The 17,071-nt window shown below is 55.4% G+C and overlaps 1 protein-coding gene across 1 annotated transcript in view; it reads left to right on the top strand.

The window, feature by feature from the left end:
- TRABD2B (TraB domain containing 2B) overlaps window positions 1-17,071 on the top strand; it is a 214,743-nt gene that overhangs the window by 183,086 nt on the left and 14,586 nt on the right. Inside the window, exon 4 of the mRNA XM_030326609.1 lies at window positions 1,801-1,975. Within this exon, the coding sequence (XP_030182469.1) occupies window positions 1,801-1,975 (175 nt within the window). The remainder of the gene's footprint in view (window positions 1-1,800; window positions 1,976-17,071) is intronic.

Genomic DNA, 17,071 nt, shown 5'->3' with positions numbered 1-17,071 from the left:
TGGAGGAGGTGAGAGCTCCATGCCTTCATTTATCCATTTGCCAAACAGTCCCCAGGCACCAACTCTGATTGGGCCCTGGAAGGACTGCTGCATACAGTTGTGCAGGTTGTATACTGAACAAGTTTAGGTTACATTAGTCATATTGGTGCCTTGTCATCCCAGAACAGCGAATCAGGCCTTAATGGTGGAGAAGTCCCTCCCTTTCCACTCTGGGGAGCACACTGGTCCTTGGCCAGTAGCTATCAGAAACAGACATCCCAGCAGATATCAGAGACAGATGTCCTAGCCCTGTCCAAATCCCTGAAGGTTCAGCCTCTGCTGACGTCTCCATTTTCCTCAGAAAGAGTGTTGACAACTTGTCAGTGGCTCTAAAAGCCACGTAGCTGGGCCGCATGACCCTTGGGGGCTAAACCCTGCAGGAATTTAGTCTCCTCATGCCAGACTCTCCATCTAGCTCGCCCATCAGTCAGCTAGGCCTCATGTCCTGTGCTTTAGCCAGAGTTGATGAAGAGAGAGAAATAGAAGAGAGGACTCCAGATGGAAGTCTGAGCACAGAGCTTGGAAGGTGGAATGACAATGAGGGATTATGGGGAAATAGTACATTCTGACTCACTGCCTCAGTTTCCTCAGTGGCCCCTGGCTTCTTCTCAGGCCCCACCCACCACGGGAGTCCACAGTCCTGGAACACCTGGACCCAACAACCAGGCTGGAAAGACAAGATGTTGGGAATGGAAGAACCCAGGAGGAGACAATGCAGTGAGGAAGGACAGAACAACTTTATGTTCAAGGTTCCAGAAACCTTACTGGGCACCTACTTTGGGTCAGGCATGGGGGCCCAGGAATGACAAAGGGTCTGTCCCTGGACTCAGAGAGCTCTCTGCCTCATTTAATAACATGTCAGTGAAGCTTACCCCCGGCCACATAACAGGGTACGGATAGTGCACTCAGAGCTGAGAAGTGTGGAAAGTTCCAAGCCAGGCTGTTGAATAAACCCTCATTATGGGAGGAAGCCACGGTCCTGGAGTTGAAGTTTTCAAGAACGGATGGAGGGATTTGGTTATGCCCTGGGAAATAGTGGAGCTGGGAGTGGGGAGATGGTAGTGGCCAACCGGGGCTCAGGCATGGGGAAAACCAGAGGCTGTGACCTCTCCTGTCATCTCTGGAGGGTGGGCTGGGCTGAACACAGTCCATACAGCACCCACCATCACAGAGAATCCCCATCTTACACAGGAGGAAACTAGAGCTCAGAAAAGTTAAGTAACTTGGCCAAAGTCACACAGTGTCAGAACCAGGCCTGAATCCAGATCAGCCGGATCCCGTGCCCTGTGGCCTTTCTGCCGCACCAGGCAACTGAGCTGACCCTCCAGCCCCGCTTGCTGACTTGAGTTCCTTGCACACCGGGCTGGGTGCAGGAGGCAGGACACTGAAGGAGCTGAGAGCTGCCCCGCCCCCCAGGCCTTCCGCTTCTGGAAGCTGAGGGTCAACCAGGGAGAGACACAGGCGCGATTCGTGGGAGGCCGCAGCCCAGGGCTCTCCTCCTTGGGCTGTTACTTTGCTAGCTGTGTGACTTTGCACTTGTCTCTGGAACGTTCCACTCTTGCTTTTTTCACTCGTAAAACTGGAATGACAACTCCTCTCAAAGCATTTTTGGATTGATTAAAAGCACACGCAAAATGGATAGCCCCCCGTAGGGGCCACTTAATAAAGGTAAGTTGCCCGCTTGGCCGGGCTGTGTGTGCTTGCTCAAAGCCCACCTTGCCCCGGAGAGCACTGAAGGCAGCCTCTGTCTTGCCTTTACAGTTGCCCAGCTTTATCAACACCACCCTCCCACCGCACGAGCAGGTGACCGCACAGGAGATTGACAGCTATTTCCGCCACGAGCTCATCTACAAGAGGAATGAGCGGATGGGGAAGAGGGTCATGGCACTTCTGCGGGAGAACGAAGACAAGATCTGCTTCTTTGCCTTCGGAGCAGGTTTGGGCCGGAGTGGGGAAGGGATTATTTGCAGACTCTTTAAGGGCTTAGAGATTTGTGAGCCCCTCCCCTGACCTCAACTTCAGGAAGGAAAAAGTAGAGGCCCAGAATGGAGCGGGAGAGGCCACACAGCACCGTTCTCCTGTTTCTAGCCAAGGGCTCCTCTGTAACAGGCCCGGTTGGCCGGAGTGACCTTGCCAAGGCCAGGACAACTTCTGTCGCTCATTCTTGCCCCAGGAGGCTGTGTTGAGAGCCCAGAACCGAAGCCAGCTCCCCTGCCCACCCAGTCTCTTGAGCCCCGCGTCTCCCACGAACCCAGGGACAAGCCCGTGAGCACCGTGGAGCCTGGTTGGGGAGAAGGCAGGCTCCGGCACCCCATGTCCCAGCTCCACAGCCCAGCCCAGCCCCCTGCAGGCGCGTGACCTTGGCACACCACCAGCAAGGTCTCAGGCCCCTGGTCTGTGAATGGGCAGGACAGCAATGACTATTTGATGAATTGAAAATGTCTACCTTATGGAAGACTTACAAAGATTAGCGGTAACATTTAAATAACCTAACGGTGGGAACTCAGAATGGCAGCGACCTTCCCCATCCTCAGCAGCTTCATGGGACTTAATACAAGGCTTGTCATCCCACTGTGGGCCATGAACTTGGTGCTTCTCCTGAGGGCTCTAGCCTCTTTGTGTAGAGAGAGGTCTAGATGCCCAGTCTCAGGGCTTGCTTGGCATCTCCCTCACTGTCCCTCCTTTCTGTTCCTCCCTCCTCTCCCTGACTCCTTCTTTCTTTCCCTACGGCCGTCTCCCATGCTAACAGCGATGTCTACGATGGGACCAGGGGATTGCATTTGCCTCCTTTATTAGTCAGCTTTTGCCCAAGAGCCACAGCAACAGAAATGTATTTCTTGCTCATGTGGGTGCAGTCCACCTCCTGCTTTGTGAGAATAAGCCAGAGGCGCCACTCCTGGGGGCGAGAACTCACTACCACTGCCTCTCCGCCATCCCTTCCCCAGCCCCTTGCCCGTGCACTGCCTGCCTGCTCAGGCCAGCGTGGATCGGGTCAGGCAGTCCACGTACCCCTGTGTGACGTCCGCCTCCCCCCGCACCGCCATGCAACCCCATACCCATCAAGGGGAGAGCCAGGGTCCTCTGACTGTGCCCGTCTTCCCTCCTGTGTGGCCTCCAGCATGGAAGAGGCTCGTGAGTCAGCCCCTGTGAGGCCACACCTGCAGCTGGACAGAAAGAGTCCAGGCTCATGTTGGGGCGGCCATGGCCCGGTGTGGCCTGTGGCAGATCCCTTCCCCTCTGACAGCCTCGGTTTCCTCATCTGAACAGAAGTCATCAGAAAGCACTTGGGCCATTGATGATTCCAGGAGCTGTTCAAACAGTTTTCAGAGAAGAGAGGAATTCCTGTAGGAGAGTCTGGAGAAGCCGGCAGGAGTAGGACCTTGACTGACTACGTGGAGAGGGCAAGGCTAGCCTCCAGGTGCAAGATACCTACTGGGGACCTGGCATGAGTCAGGACAGCTTTGAGGACAGGTGCAGGGGAGGGAGTGCTCCCAAACACACCCTCTCACTCACCATCCAGCTGCCACCCTAGCCCTCTCCCCGTGAGCATCTGGGCAGTGCTCCTGCTCCAGAATGATCCCCCAGTGACTACAAAAGGGAACCATTCCAAACCAAGCCAACCTCTAGGCATCTCTCCAGGCCTAGGAGGAACCAAGCCTGATCCTTGAGGGAGTCCAGTAAAAGATCCAGCATTCCACATGGCCCATCTGAGTGGTAGGGCTTCCCTGCCCCACCTGTCCAAGGCCCCAGACCAGAACCACCCAGGGTCTGAGGCTAGCTCTTTCCTGTGGGTGAGGAGACAGAAAGCCTGGAGGTGAAAATCACAGCAGCATGGGTGGCCCTGGATCCTGGCCGCCTTCTCCTAAAACGCAAGTCCTTGGGGACCCAAATGTCCACTCAGGCACTCGGCCAGCATGCAGGCACCATGCCCTCCTCTAGCTTCTTGCCCATGTCTGAGATCCAGCTGGTCCCCGGTCAGTCCTGTTGACAGACCACCGAAACGACTCCTGTCCGTCTGCTCCATCCGTCCCCATCACCACTGTCCCAGTCCGAGCCTCCATCAGCTCTAGCCTCCTCACTCCAGCTCGGCCTTTGCCGCCTCCAGACTGCTCCCCACAGCATAGCCGGTGGCTGCTGCTGGCTCTTGTCTCCCACGCACCCTGCCTTGAGCTCCAGGAGGGCACACACCACATAATCATCCTGTGTTTGTAGTGACATGTAATAGGTGTCATGAGTGTATGGAAGAAAGAATGAGGGAAGGGACGAACAAGTGTGGGAATGTTGGCCAGACCCTCCCTTCCTGGTCTCCTCTGGGCCTGGTGGACAGGGCAGCAGGAACGTCAGGGCAACATGAGCCCCACCTCAGCTCTCGGGGACCTGCTATCCAACAACAACAAGCCCAGAGCCATGTGCGGACCTTGCTGGCAGCTGCACTGGAGGCTCGGCCACTCCTAAAACAAATGTGCAGTACCCGCACTGCACATCCACCCTCGACCTGAGAATTTCAAAGCTGGATGCAGCCTCCAGGCTCAAGTCTGTCCACCTCATCTGAGCTCTGGATAGACTGAGGTCCCTATAGGTCAAGATACGGGTCAAGTCCATGGCAAGTCAGGGAGAGAGGCAGGGCTGGACCTCAGGCCCAGGAGCTATGATCCAGGAACTCTGTTCTCATGTGCAGTCAGGGAGCCAGCTGTATAGACCTGTGATGACCACTGTATTGTCATGGAATATGTCCGCGCACAACCCAGAGCGAGAAGAGTCCATGCCTCCCTCTGCGTTCTTATGGCCACGTGACTCCCAAGTCCCACGTCCTGTGGCAGCTGAAGAGTTGTGTGCAGCGCCAAGACCGGCACTCCTGGGCAGTGTGCAACCTGCAGATACCCCCACTCCCCTCTACACACCTCTGTCTGCGGGCCTCTGCAGTCGCATCTCAGTCCTTCCTAGACCATCAGGCACTGACTCTTCACCAGACCATCCTCTGTCTGGTCATCAAAGAAGGCCCAGTGTCCCCAAGGCCATGGGAGGGAGGGAGGACCTATGCCACTGGAAATATTCCCAGCCGTCCCCCAGATGTGTCTGCTCACGCAAAGGTCTCTCAGTTCCAGGCTCAGTGGGTGTCTCTAGGAAATACCTTAGAAAACAGAAACATAATGATAAACACCTCTGCCTCGCCCCACCCCCCCTGCCCCGGCTGGGGCTTGCCTGGTGTCTGAGCCAGGCCCCTGCTGGGGTCTGCCATTCTAGGCCAGCCTCAGGCTCCGTGGCTCCAGAGGAGTAAGCTAAGGCACACAAGAGAGCCTCCACCTGCCTGCCCCACCCCTCCCCCACCCCCGTGCCCATCCAGACCCTTCCTCAGCCCACCTCTGCTCCAGATTCCCTTCCCGAAAGCCCACAGGTACAGACGGGGATTTCCAGTGCTGATAGCAGTCTGGCTACCCCTCCTCTGTTCTGTTCTGTTCTGTTCTGTTCTGTTCTGTTCTACAGAGATTCAGTACAAAGAGTAAGAGCTTTGGTGTCAGGATGCTTGTGTATAAAGTGTGGCTCTACCACCGTCAGCTAAGAGATGCTAGGAAAGCCATTTCACCTCCAAGGGCCTCAGTCTCTCACCTGCAAAATGGGGATAATACACCTGCTTCATCAGGTTGTGCTAAATATGTTCATTTTAGATCACAGGATTAAAATTCTCTGCCATAGTGGAGAGATCCTTATAATAAAAACTCCTCCTGTGTGCCAACCACCACTCCATGCTCTTAGCCTACGTTACCTTTGACCTTCACAATAACACCACGAGATGGGTTTTATTATACTCATTTTGCAGATGAAAACTAAATCCCAGAGAGGAAGAGTGGCTTCCTCAAGGCCATGCAGGCAGATATTCAACTGGAATCCTGGTTTCTAGGGTCCCTAGTCCTAGCCGTTTCCTCCATACATGGTGCCCTTGCTCTAGAATTCCTGAAATGTTGATGGGTTTGTGGGAAGGGTATCGTTTTAGGTGGCGCATCCCACAGAAGAGTACTCTCCTTAGTGTTGTTTCTGTAGCGAGCCACGATCTGACCTCTTCTGGAGGTTACTCGGTGGGCTCAGGGGCAGGTGGGGTGTGAACATGCGTGACAATTCTGACCAGGCCTGGGGGACATCTGGGGGTGACATCAGATAGAAGCCCTGTCCTCCAGGAGGTGGTTGTGGCCAGTGTGCAAACCCAGACATTCTGGAATGGCCCAGGCCACTGCCATGGAGAGGAGTGTCCAGGGGGAGGGAAGGTCCTATTCCTGACTACCAGCCTCAAGGACAAGCTGAAGGGTCTCCAAAGATCTTGTGCAGATTCTTGGATTTCTTCTGCTCTATAAACAACTTATAAAATAGGTACTAGGTGGTGAGTTTTTATTAACTAAATTTATTCAGTTTACAGGCTTATCTAATACTCTGAAATTATCTCCTTTCTACCATGTTTGAAGTTAAACATCTTTCGCTTTAAAAAAAAAAAAATGATAGTGATGTAAGGCAAAGGGACCTTTCAGAGCCCTTACTTGGCAAAATAAAAATTTGTAGCTGTATTGTTGGCCCTACCCACCCAGCTGTTCTTACCATGGGAGAGAATTGAGCATGCCTGAAACATGATGGAAAGAAAGACACAGGAGGGGTGAGGCTGCTCAGTGGGGAATATTACTAGCCCAGTCTTGCAAGAAGGCAGGAAGGGTGGGGGCAGAGCTCAGGTAGAGGGTCTGGCCTGGGTAGAGAAGAGCACTTCCTTACCTGTACTGGAAGGAGGGAGGAGGCTGGCAGACGAATCATTTGCTAGTGGAAAAGTAACCTGATGGCTTTCTCATCAGAGCTCCGCTCTGTAAGGTAGCAGGTGCAGGCATCTGCAGAGAAAGAAGAGGAAAGTGGAGGGTTCTTGGTTTCCAGAAAGAACGTTTGACATGAACGCAAGCAAGACTGGCCATAAGAACTGGCATGGACAGGGAGTCAAATAGCTTTCATCTCCTGGGACAGCTGGCATTGAGTGGTCGTGGCCACCCGGAGTGTGATGGTGTAAGGGGTGATAAAACCGAATCGGGGCTCAGCAGAGAAGAGGTCGTGATTGATTAGTGATGTGTGCCTGACCAGGAGTCGGGCACATGCCTGCCTTACATCTGTTCTGACTGCCTGGAACACAGACTGCTGGCTGGCATTTGAGGGCCCACGAACCCACGAACCCACAAACCCACAGTGGTCTCTAGTCATGGGTTGCAAGGTTTTCTACAGCAACGCTGAAGTGTAAATGTCAGTGCTGTCCCCCAGGCCTTCTCCTAGACTTTATCCTAGTACCCACTGCTTCATGGGCATCCCAGGGTATGTGAACCACTCCAGGGCAGGGTCCTTACCTCCTCAGAATCACCACCAGCTAGGGGATGTTCTGCAAAGACATAGTGGACCAAATCACCCAGAATCAAGTTCATTATGTTTAGTCATTCCATTAGTCCCCCAGGCCTCAGAGGGATAGGGAGGTCTTAGTCCCAGGCACTAAAAGAAAATGACCATTTTGTCCCTAGCTCCAGGAAACTGGTCCTTCTTGAGATGTTTACTTATTGGCTAACCTGGAATCTGGGATAGAATAAGTAATGGAGGAGCTGGCAGAGCTTGGTTGAGTACAAGCCAGACTCAAAGGCAGACTGGATAACCGCTAGGGCCCATTCACTGAAAACCCTAGAGCCGGTGGTAACCCGTACATTCCAGAATCCTAAAGTGCTCTGATCTGAGTATGGTTCTACCTTCTGACATTCCAAGCCCTTTGATCCTGTTGTTGGAAGGTTGGTGGCCCTAAGAACCCCACATTTTGCTTTGATTTGCTTCAGTCACTCTTGGATCCCTTGGGAGGGTTTTGGAGCAAAGAGCCTTCCGGCACCTGGAGATCCCTCCCTGTAGGGCGGCTGCCGCCTACACCCACGGGAAGCAGAGGTCCAGGCACAAAGCGAGATTGGAAGAGTTCTTGGGCGGGCTGTGTGAGCAGCGAAGACAGACGTGGTAGCTGCTGCCCCAGTGCCCGCACACCCAGCTCGCCCGGCCTCCAGGCCACTCAGCCTTTCTCACCCCAGCCCTCAGGCCCGTACTCAGAAACACGCCGGGGGGCCGGGACACAGAAGCTGATTGGTCGTGAAGCCCCGGGCCTGAGAGAAGGAATGGGATCCCAACGCATCAAACACCAGTAACATCTTTTTTATTACTAACAGCAGCAATAGCTGTCTGCAGGGTGGTACGATCCTGCCTGAAGGATCATATGACCTCTATGTCCTCAATTCCTCTTGGAGGGAGACAGGGTGGTATTTATTATTCCATTTGGCAGATGGGTGAGTCGAGGTGCAGACAGGAAGTGAGAGAAACAGAAGCGGACTGAAATGTTGGTCACGTTGATAGGTCATTCTTACTGATGGCCAGTCTCCTCCCCTCAAAATGAAAACTCCAGCTGCTGCTTGGGCCCTCTGCTCTGCTGAGAGTGCCCTTTTCCTCTTCTGCCTGGGCTTTCCACGACCTCGGAGCTGGGCTCTCACAGCCCTGCATGATTTCCTTATCACAGGCCTGCTTGTGCTGAGCACTCTGTCATCTCCCAGTCTAGAAGGGAAGGTAAGTCAGAGAAGGCTTCCTGGAGGAGGTGGGAACCAGTTAAAACTTTCCCGCTGCAGTTCCAGCTGCCTTCCAGCTCCTCATCATCCCCATAGTCGTCAGGACAATACCCACACCCACCTCCCTCCCACCTGGGTCCTCCACACGATAGCCTCAGGAACAGAAGCTCCTCGGAGCTCGTGGCGGAGCATAGGAGAGCAGCCATGTCCCGTGTAGGGCCTTTTAAACCTTAAAAACACAGGATGCAACGAACAGGCAGCACACGCCCAGCCACTTTCTCCTCTCCCAGGGGCACGCCCACGGCCTGCCACATTCCCCTCGCTGGAACACGAGGCCACAGCATCCGGAAGTGTTTCAGAATTTCCAACGGTGCTTCAAAGGGCCCTCCTCCCCACCATGTGCACATCTGGCAGCTGGCACGCCTCCTCGGGGCTGTGATCCTTGGCCAGAGTCACCCTTCATGTTTCAGCCCAGAGCAGCCAGCCAGCCAGAGGAACATCCCATCTGCTAGCCTGTCCCTAACCGGAGCCAACCCTGCCCTCTGGAATGGGGGAGAGAGGAGACTGGAGGACCTGTGTCCCAGGCTGGACCTGTCGGTGAGCCAGGGTCTACGGAACATCAGCCACGGGCTCGGCACTCTTGCCGGGCCGTGTGGGGAAGGCAGGAGGTGAAATGGCCTAGATAAAGAGCGTGGGCTTCAGAGCCAGCCTGCCTAAATTAGAAAGCTAGTGCTTCTCTGTAGAGGAAGTCGCCTGGGCAGACCAGGTACTTCACTTCTCTGATGTCAGATTCCTCCTCTCTAAATTGAGCCTGAGAGTCGGTGCGCTTGCACTTGTACTGGCCAGTACCTGGGGCAGCGCCGTCACTGGATAATGTGACCTCTTGTTATTATGACTTGAGTCCTGGCCCCTCGGGGCCCACAGTCCCCCAGGGACAGGACTCCCCGCAGGAGACAGCAGGGCCATCATGGGGATGGGGTGGGGGGTGGCAGGGGGAGGCAGAAGTAGCCTCTGAGCCTCTGAGGACCCAGATTGGACACCACACAGAGACCTCCAGAGCCGGCTTCAGCTCCAAGCAACAGCGAGGCTCAGGAGCAGCTTGGCCAACGGGAAGTTCTCCTGGGGTCCCGGGTGCTGTAACTCCAGGAAAGGAGCCTCTGGATGTTGTAGAGTTACCTTGGCCGTAGCGAGCCCTGGGCCGGGCACCACCCCTGCAGTCACAGAACCCATTGCAGGCTCTGTCTCTGGGGCTCTCCCCCAGCGCCTCTTGGTGACCTTGAACCACTGCACAGCCACTGCTTGGGGCTAAGGCCGTGTCAGACCCCAGGAGGAAAGGCCTCCATGTCTGACTGACCCATCTCAGGGTTCCCAAGGCCTGGGACATGCCAAGAGGTCCCAGCAAGAGCTTGCAGAGGAGGAGCTGCCGGCTCCAGGCCCCTCAAGGTGCAGATTGACCTAAACCCCCAGGAGTTATGCCCTCACTGATGGGGTGGGGTACAGACACCAGGCTTCCTCACCTCTAAACAATATTAATTGAAAGAGGATCTGGTCCAAAGAGAATGAAAAGGCTCAAACCCTGGAGCTTTTAAAAGAACCAAGAGGATTGGCTTGCAGGCATGGGCCTGGTGGCGGGTGGGAGTGCATGCTTCTAAGAGAAGTACACAACTGGGGGACGTCCTGAAGGGGACCCCCAAACTGGGCAACTGTCAGACAGGTGTCAGAGGCCCAGAAGCAGCTCCAACCCCAGAGGGAGCCTGCCCGTGCCCAGGGAGCCCCAGCCTCATCAGCTGCATCCACAAAGCGCCCTTTAAACAGACACGCTCCAAGCCATGGACAGGCTTAGGCAAACCCCGGTTCTGCCGCTTTCTGTCTGTATGACACTGGGCAGGTTCTGGTGGCCTCAGGAGGATCCTAGTAAGGTCGGGTGAGACTATGAATCAAAGAGTCTAATTCAGTCTGACTTTTAGAGAAATGGCAGGCGGGGGTGCCTTTCTTGGTATTTGTATCTATCCTCCCATTATTTAACAGCAGAGCTGAGCTGACCAGCTGAAGGCTCAGGGCTCTTTGTTGCTAACATCCTGGGTTCTGGCAACCTCCAGAGAGGAGTAGATGGCAAAGGGGGCAGAATCGGGTTCCACCCAGACACCCTGGAGGGTGTCTGAATCCCCTCTGTGCAAGCCTGACAAGCACTCATTGCCTCTCTGCTTACATACCTCCAGGGATGGAACACTCGCTCCCTTACAGAACTGGACAGTTGCCTGGGAAAGTGTTCTTCGGGCCCAGCTGAAACCCGCCCCCTTAGTCTTGTCCTGCTGCTCCGACCCTCACCATCGCCCACCTCCCCTTTCACTTTATATTCCAACACCCAGAATCACTGGTGGTGGCCTGCACACCCACACCCTTTTTCCCTTTGTACCTGTGCATGTGCTATGTCCTCTGTCGTGAAAGCCCTTCCTTTTCAGCCCCATAGCCCCTGGTGGCCCTCCCTCACTGCTGCGCTCTCACTGCCCTGTAAGGGTTTGCCTGCCTGTTCTCCCTCCCCTCCCTGCACTGTGACCTCCTCCGGGGTGGGGACCATGTGTCTCAGTTCCTAGCACAAGACTGGGTGCAGGGGAGGCGTCATCCTGGCCCTTACTGAACAGAAAATGCCCCCGCCCTGCCCTGGGCTGGCTGGTGAAACAGGAGAAAAAGGACCCAGCTCTGCCAGTTTACCAGGCAGACCTTCCTTGGGAGATCAGAAGCCCTGTGGTACCCCCAGTGTCCATGCAGCCCAAAGTCCCTCCATGCAGCCCTCCTGTCACACTTCCTCAGGAAAACAAACACCTCTGTCACTTGACATCCGGCCGGCTAATCCTGGAAGATAGATTAGCATTTGAAAGTTTCCCTTGCATTAATTTCAGACAGAACATAAATATGAGCTTGGGATCCCTCCTCCAGGAGGAAAATGCTGGAAACCCAGCGAGCTCACTGGAGAGAAAACATGTGTACTGGTGGAGGGGAGCCCGTGTTACTTCGGAACCTTTGGGGGAACATCTGGTTCTCCCCTCTGCTCGGCCCCCCAACATTGTCTCGAAATCACCTTGTTAATTGGTGTATTCTTCTTGCTAAGTGCTCACACGCCTTTCCCTCCGATCTGGTGAACCCTGGAGAGGCCACATGTGGTTGACAGCTCCCTGCCCCCTAATGTGACCTCAGGATCCCTTGCAGATGCTAATGCTTCGGAGCAAATGTATGAGAGCGTGCCGTGAGCTATGACGTCTCCGGATGGAAGTGAGCTTGGCCTTTTACCAGCTGTGTGACCTGGGGCGAGTCCTTTCCTGTCTCTGAGCTCTCCTGTCCTTGTCTGGAAACTGTGAGGGTACCTCGACAGGTTCCCAAAAGGATGAAGTGAGATGACACGGGAGAAGCACTGTGTACCCAGGAGACTCACTCAGTAGGACTTTGTGTTCAGGTTATCAAATGATGGAATCGTAGAGGTGGGAAGACCCAGAGGACCATGTAGGGCAACTGAGGCACAGAGAGGGGAAGGACACTACCTGAGGTCACATAGCCAGTTGGGCTGTTGAGCCAGGTTTTCTGTCCTACCCCTAGATCAGGGTTCTTGGCTCTTGGTTCTTGGTAAATGGGGGCTGTCAGGCTGTGGCCAGCAATGGGTAAAGGCTAGATCCAGCCTGTGCTCTGTTTGCTGAGCCTTGTGCCCTGGCACAGGCCTGCTTACACCTGGAAGAAGGGGAGCCTTTTCTCTGCACTAAAACGTCATGGGGCTGTGCCCATGAAGAGCAGGACACCTTCCCTGTTTGCTTATGAATGTCCCTCAAGTGGCACCCTCGCTTGTGGGCTTAGAGAGATAATCGCCACACCAGCCCCACCTCCTCTAGCCCTGGCCTGCCCCCTCCCCACTCCATGTATGTCTCCTCAATCCTACTCATCCTGGGAGTCTTGGCTACATGAATTCCTCCTCCAGGAAGTCTTCCATGATATCCTCAGATCAGTCTCTCCTCTACCATGCATGCCCCTTGTTTTCATTTCTAGGTTCTTTTTCTCTTCTTTCCTCTTTCTTTCTCTCCTCAATCTATGTCTCTTTGTATCTCTGCCCTTGTTTTTGTCTTCTTCTATCTCTTGCTTTCTGTCTCAGTGTCTCTCCTTTTTTCTCTCCCTCCTGAGGTCTCTGTGTCTCTTACAGCCTATCTCCCAGCCCCTCTCTCCCCACTCTCATCTGTCTGTCCTCTGTTTCCTTGTGTCCTGGTGCTCTTTTCCTCTCTCTGTCTCTCCCTGAGGGTGTCTCTCTTCTCTCTCGGCCTCTGTAGACTCTTCTCCCCTACTCTCTGTCTTTGTGGCTCTGTGTGCCCTACCCCCTCACTGTCCTCCCTCTCTTTCCTCCTCTCCTCACCCATGTAGCCTCTGCAGATGAAATAGAACGTGCCTTCCTGCAGAGAGCTGGCCAGAAAACAGCTGTCAGTGCTGGAAGTCGCTGCGGAGCAGTGGCCAGGAGACCCCAGGAGCCTGGGCAAGCCACGCAGGCTAAGCCCCAGTGCTTTGGGGCCCCTTTGGAAACTTTCCACACCTTCCCTCCAGGTTCCAGGATGGGTGTGGTGACTTTTTCAGGATTTGTGACCTTGGAGGCAAGCCTAAGCCCCATCTGCCAGCGTCTGGGGACAGAAGGCACTGGGCCCTGACTCAGGCTGGTGCAAGGCCCAAGCTCCTGGGATTGGCGGAATCTGCAGGAGCATCACCAAGAGGCCGGGCGGTGGCGACAAGGGGAGGGGATCTGTGAGCTCAAGTCTTCTGGGGATAGAATGAGATCACGACAAGGATGTGGAGTAACAGGTTTTGTCATTCATTCATTCAGCAAACATTCGCCAAGCCGCCACTGTGTGCCAGACTTGGGCTTAGCGCTGGGGTCGAGGATGAATCAGGCATGGCTCCTGCCCTCAAAAAACTCACAGTCTCCCAAGTGGCTTGCTGGGAGCACATTCTGACAGGGGCGGCTCTGGGGTATGGGAAGATCATTCCAGCTGCAGTGAGGTAACAAGGAAGACTGTGTCTGCAGTGGTTCCGGGCAGAAGCTGCTGGTGACCTGGGCTGGTCAAGCATGGTTAGGAGGAAAGATCAGGGGCACTTCAGTGACTGGATGAGGAGGGAGACGAAGAGTCGGGACACAGCCCATCCAACTTGGATAACAGAGCTCAGTTGAGACACATCCCAGGAGGGGAGGGTGAGTTGGATTTTGTAGGCTCTGGCGGATGTCAGGTGGAGACGTGCAGGCTGCCGGTCAGACGGGCCTGGGCTAGGGCAGTAGTTCCAGAGTGGTCTGTGTTGTATGGTAATTGCAACCATATGGGTGTGTGATTTGTCCACAGATTGTGCGTGAGAAGAAGGCGATGGGGCCCCCACACTTACTGGGCAGGAGAAAGAGGAACCCACCAAGAAGGTGGGCACAGGGCAGTGGTAAGGCTACGGAGAGAAGCAGGATAGTGCGGTGTCATCGTGGGGTCCTGTGAAACTAGGCCCAGAGAGGGTGGGGTGGGGACCATGGTGGGACCCGGCTTGGGAACCGATGGCTTGTGCCCACAGTCCTGGGGCGCAGGCTGCATGGGGAGGGTGCGTCCTGGTGCTGTGCAGGGAGCCACGTCCAGGAGGGGGACGGACACCGTCTCCTTGCCCTGCAGGGACGGAAGTGAAGGTGGGCGTGGCTTGGAGAAGGAAAGATGGAATTTGAAAAACCTCATGGCTGATTGCTTCCAACTTCTCAAAGTGTCTGAAGTCTCCTGCTCAAGGTCTTAAGTGGCACAGTAAGGGCTAGCACCGCTGAGGTTGAGGGGACGGACAGGGCACTGACTGGACACTGAAACGCTGTCAGGCAGTGCTGGGGATCCAGCCACAGTTCTGTAAGGCTCGGGGCCTTCAAGCACCCCCTCCGCCCACTCCAGGAACGTTCCTTTCAGAGTGGCCACACGGCCTCAGTAAATACTCAGTGCTGCTCCCGTGCCGCCGTCGTGCTTCCCCTGGTGGCTCCTGAAATCCTCCGGCGGACTGCTGCTGGGCCTGGAGGCCCTGGCCTTTAAAGGGTCTCCGTGGAAGTGGGGAAGGAATCGCCTCTGCTGCCAGCAGTGAGTTCCAAGAACTGCTGGCAGGGGTTCCTGCCACCCGTGTGCCAAAGGCCACCGTGCCCAGGCCCCCTTCCAGCTCCGTCACACTCTGGGGGCAGGCACGGGTGAGGATGACTCTGTGGCCCCACCAGGGACTGGCTTAGCTCCTCACTCCGGAGTGCACGCTGGGCTTTTCCAAAGGGCATTCGCTCCTCCTGCCTCATTGGGACCTTACAGCCCCACCAAATGGATGAATGCCGATTTGACACACAGGAAGACTGAAGCTGGGGGCAGGGAAGCCCACTTGCTCAGGAGATTCGCAAACGTGACAGGAGCTTGGGTCTCTGTCCTCGACAGGACTGGGTCAAGGCCGGAGCCCTGGGAGGGGCTATTCATGCCTGTGTTGTCTGTGTGACTTCTATAGCCAGCTTCCCAAATGAGCCTCACTTATCCCCTAGCCTCACACATGCTGTTCCCCCTGGCTGTAACAGCCCCCCAGCCTGTGTCCGATTCTCATCCTCACCTGGCTAATTATCTTTTTTTTTATGTTTACTTATTTTAGAGAGGGAGAGAAAGACAGTGTGAGTGGGGCGGGGCAGAGACAGAGGGAGTGACAGAATCTGAAGCAGTTCCAGGCTCCGAGCTGTCAGCACGGAGCCCGACGCGAGGCTTGAACTCATGGACCGTGAGATCATGACCTGAGCCAAAGTCAACCGGTTGAGCCACCCAGGTGCCCCTCACCTGGCTAATTCTTATCCCACCCTTCCGCTAGCAGTACCTCCTCCAGGAAGTCTTCCCTGACTTGAGGTTGTGCTTCCCTCTGCCTAGTACTTAACCCAGATCAAAAGACCTTGATTCTCGAGACGGAGTGGCTGGAACAGGTCCCCGTCTGTTCACCACTGGCTAGCACTAGATATGCACTCGCTCAGTGTTTGTCAGATTAATGAACTGAGCAGGTAAAGAACAGGAGGGAGAGAGGGAAGAAGGGAGGGGTCTCCGAAGTCAAACAAAAGCCTTCTCCATAGAGTCTGAGAGTGGGGGTGCCGGCGGATCCCTCCCGTGTACACAGAGACATTGGGAGCATTCGAGCGTAATGGATTTGCCCGAGGTCTCAGAGTGAGCATGATGGGTCCTGGACTGGAACCCGGGTCTGTCACTCCCAGACCGGTAGTCTTTTGCGGTGATCCCAAGGTGGATTCCAGGCACCGTGGCAGGCCAGTGAGGGACATGAAGGCAGCCCAGAGGTGTGCAAGGCCGTCCGGCAGAGCGCTGCAGGCTCTGCCCTCTGTCCACCCGCTCTGCGTTCCCAGCCTCGCTTCCTCCATGCCGGAGCCTCTCCGTTCCCGCGCAGCTTGTCCACTGTCTGTTCTCCTCAGACCTCCCTGGGGCTGTCAACATGCTGACCTTCTGGCTCCCCACCTGTCACCACCTGTCACAGGCGATTAGAGTAATGGTACAGGGATCTCTCCCCAGGTTCTGGGGCGAATGGGGAGTGGAGGAGAGTGTGCTGCCCACGTGAGTGGGGCTGCAGGGCAGGCACACGGGCTAGGAGGCCGCAAGGGGCCACTGCCACTCTGCCCGGATTGAACAGGTGGGGAGACTGAGGCCCGGGGAGGAGGAGGGGCTTGCCAGCGTGCCGACTCCCAGCAGTTACCGCCTCCACTCACTCGGCCTCCCGAGGACTCTTCCTAACCAGAGCCTAGGAGAGCCTTCACTGTGTCCCTAGACCTCACGCCCACGTCCTGCTGCAGTAGAGCCATTTCTGGGCTCATCTGGGGCTGTGGGTCTCTGCATTCTGAGCGATCGGCACAAGGCTGGTCACAGAGCAAATGCACCATAAACTTTAGTTGAGTGAATGATTCGTGGGTTGCGTGAGATGAAGACCCCCGTCTCCCCCGCCCCCCAACACACACACACACACACAGCAGGGCCACCTCTGTGGTGTTCCGCTCTCTGTTTGGACCTCTTCTGTGCCACTGCCGCTGCCCGCTGGACCCTGTAACCATTGCAACCATTTGCTGCTCTCTCCTTCCCCAGCATCTTACACCTTGTGAGTCTTCTGGGGCCACCCCAGGGCCTGGGTTGAAATATGTGGTCTTTAAATGTTGGATCAGAGGTGAACAAATGAATCCACGAAAGCCCGGGTCCAGCCGACGCTGAGAGAACAGTGGAGCCTGGTGAGGAGACAGTCATGAATATGCAGAACCCACCCCTGTGCTAAGGAAGGGCACCTCAAGTTGCTGGTGGAACTCACAAAGATGAGCCACAGACCTGTTGAAGGCTTGAGGGCTTCCTGGAGGAGGTTTTCTCAGAGCTGGGCCTTACACGACCACTGTAGGCTGA

Source organism: Lynx canadensis, chromosome C1 (assembly GCF_007474595.2).
Source record: "Lynx canadensis isolate LIC74 chromosome C1, mLynCan4.pri.v2, whole genome shotgun sequence".
Lineage (NCBI taxonomy): Eukaryota > Metazoa > Chordata > Mammalia > Carnivora > Felidae > Lynx > Lynx canadensis.
The sequence above is the reverse complement of the archived record's forward strand: the minus strand, read 5'-3'. Positions and strand labels throughout refer to the sequence as shown.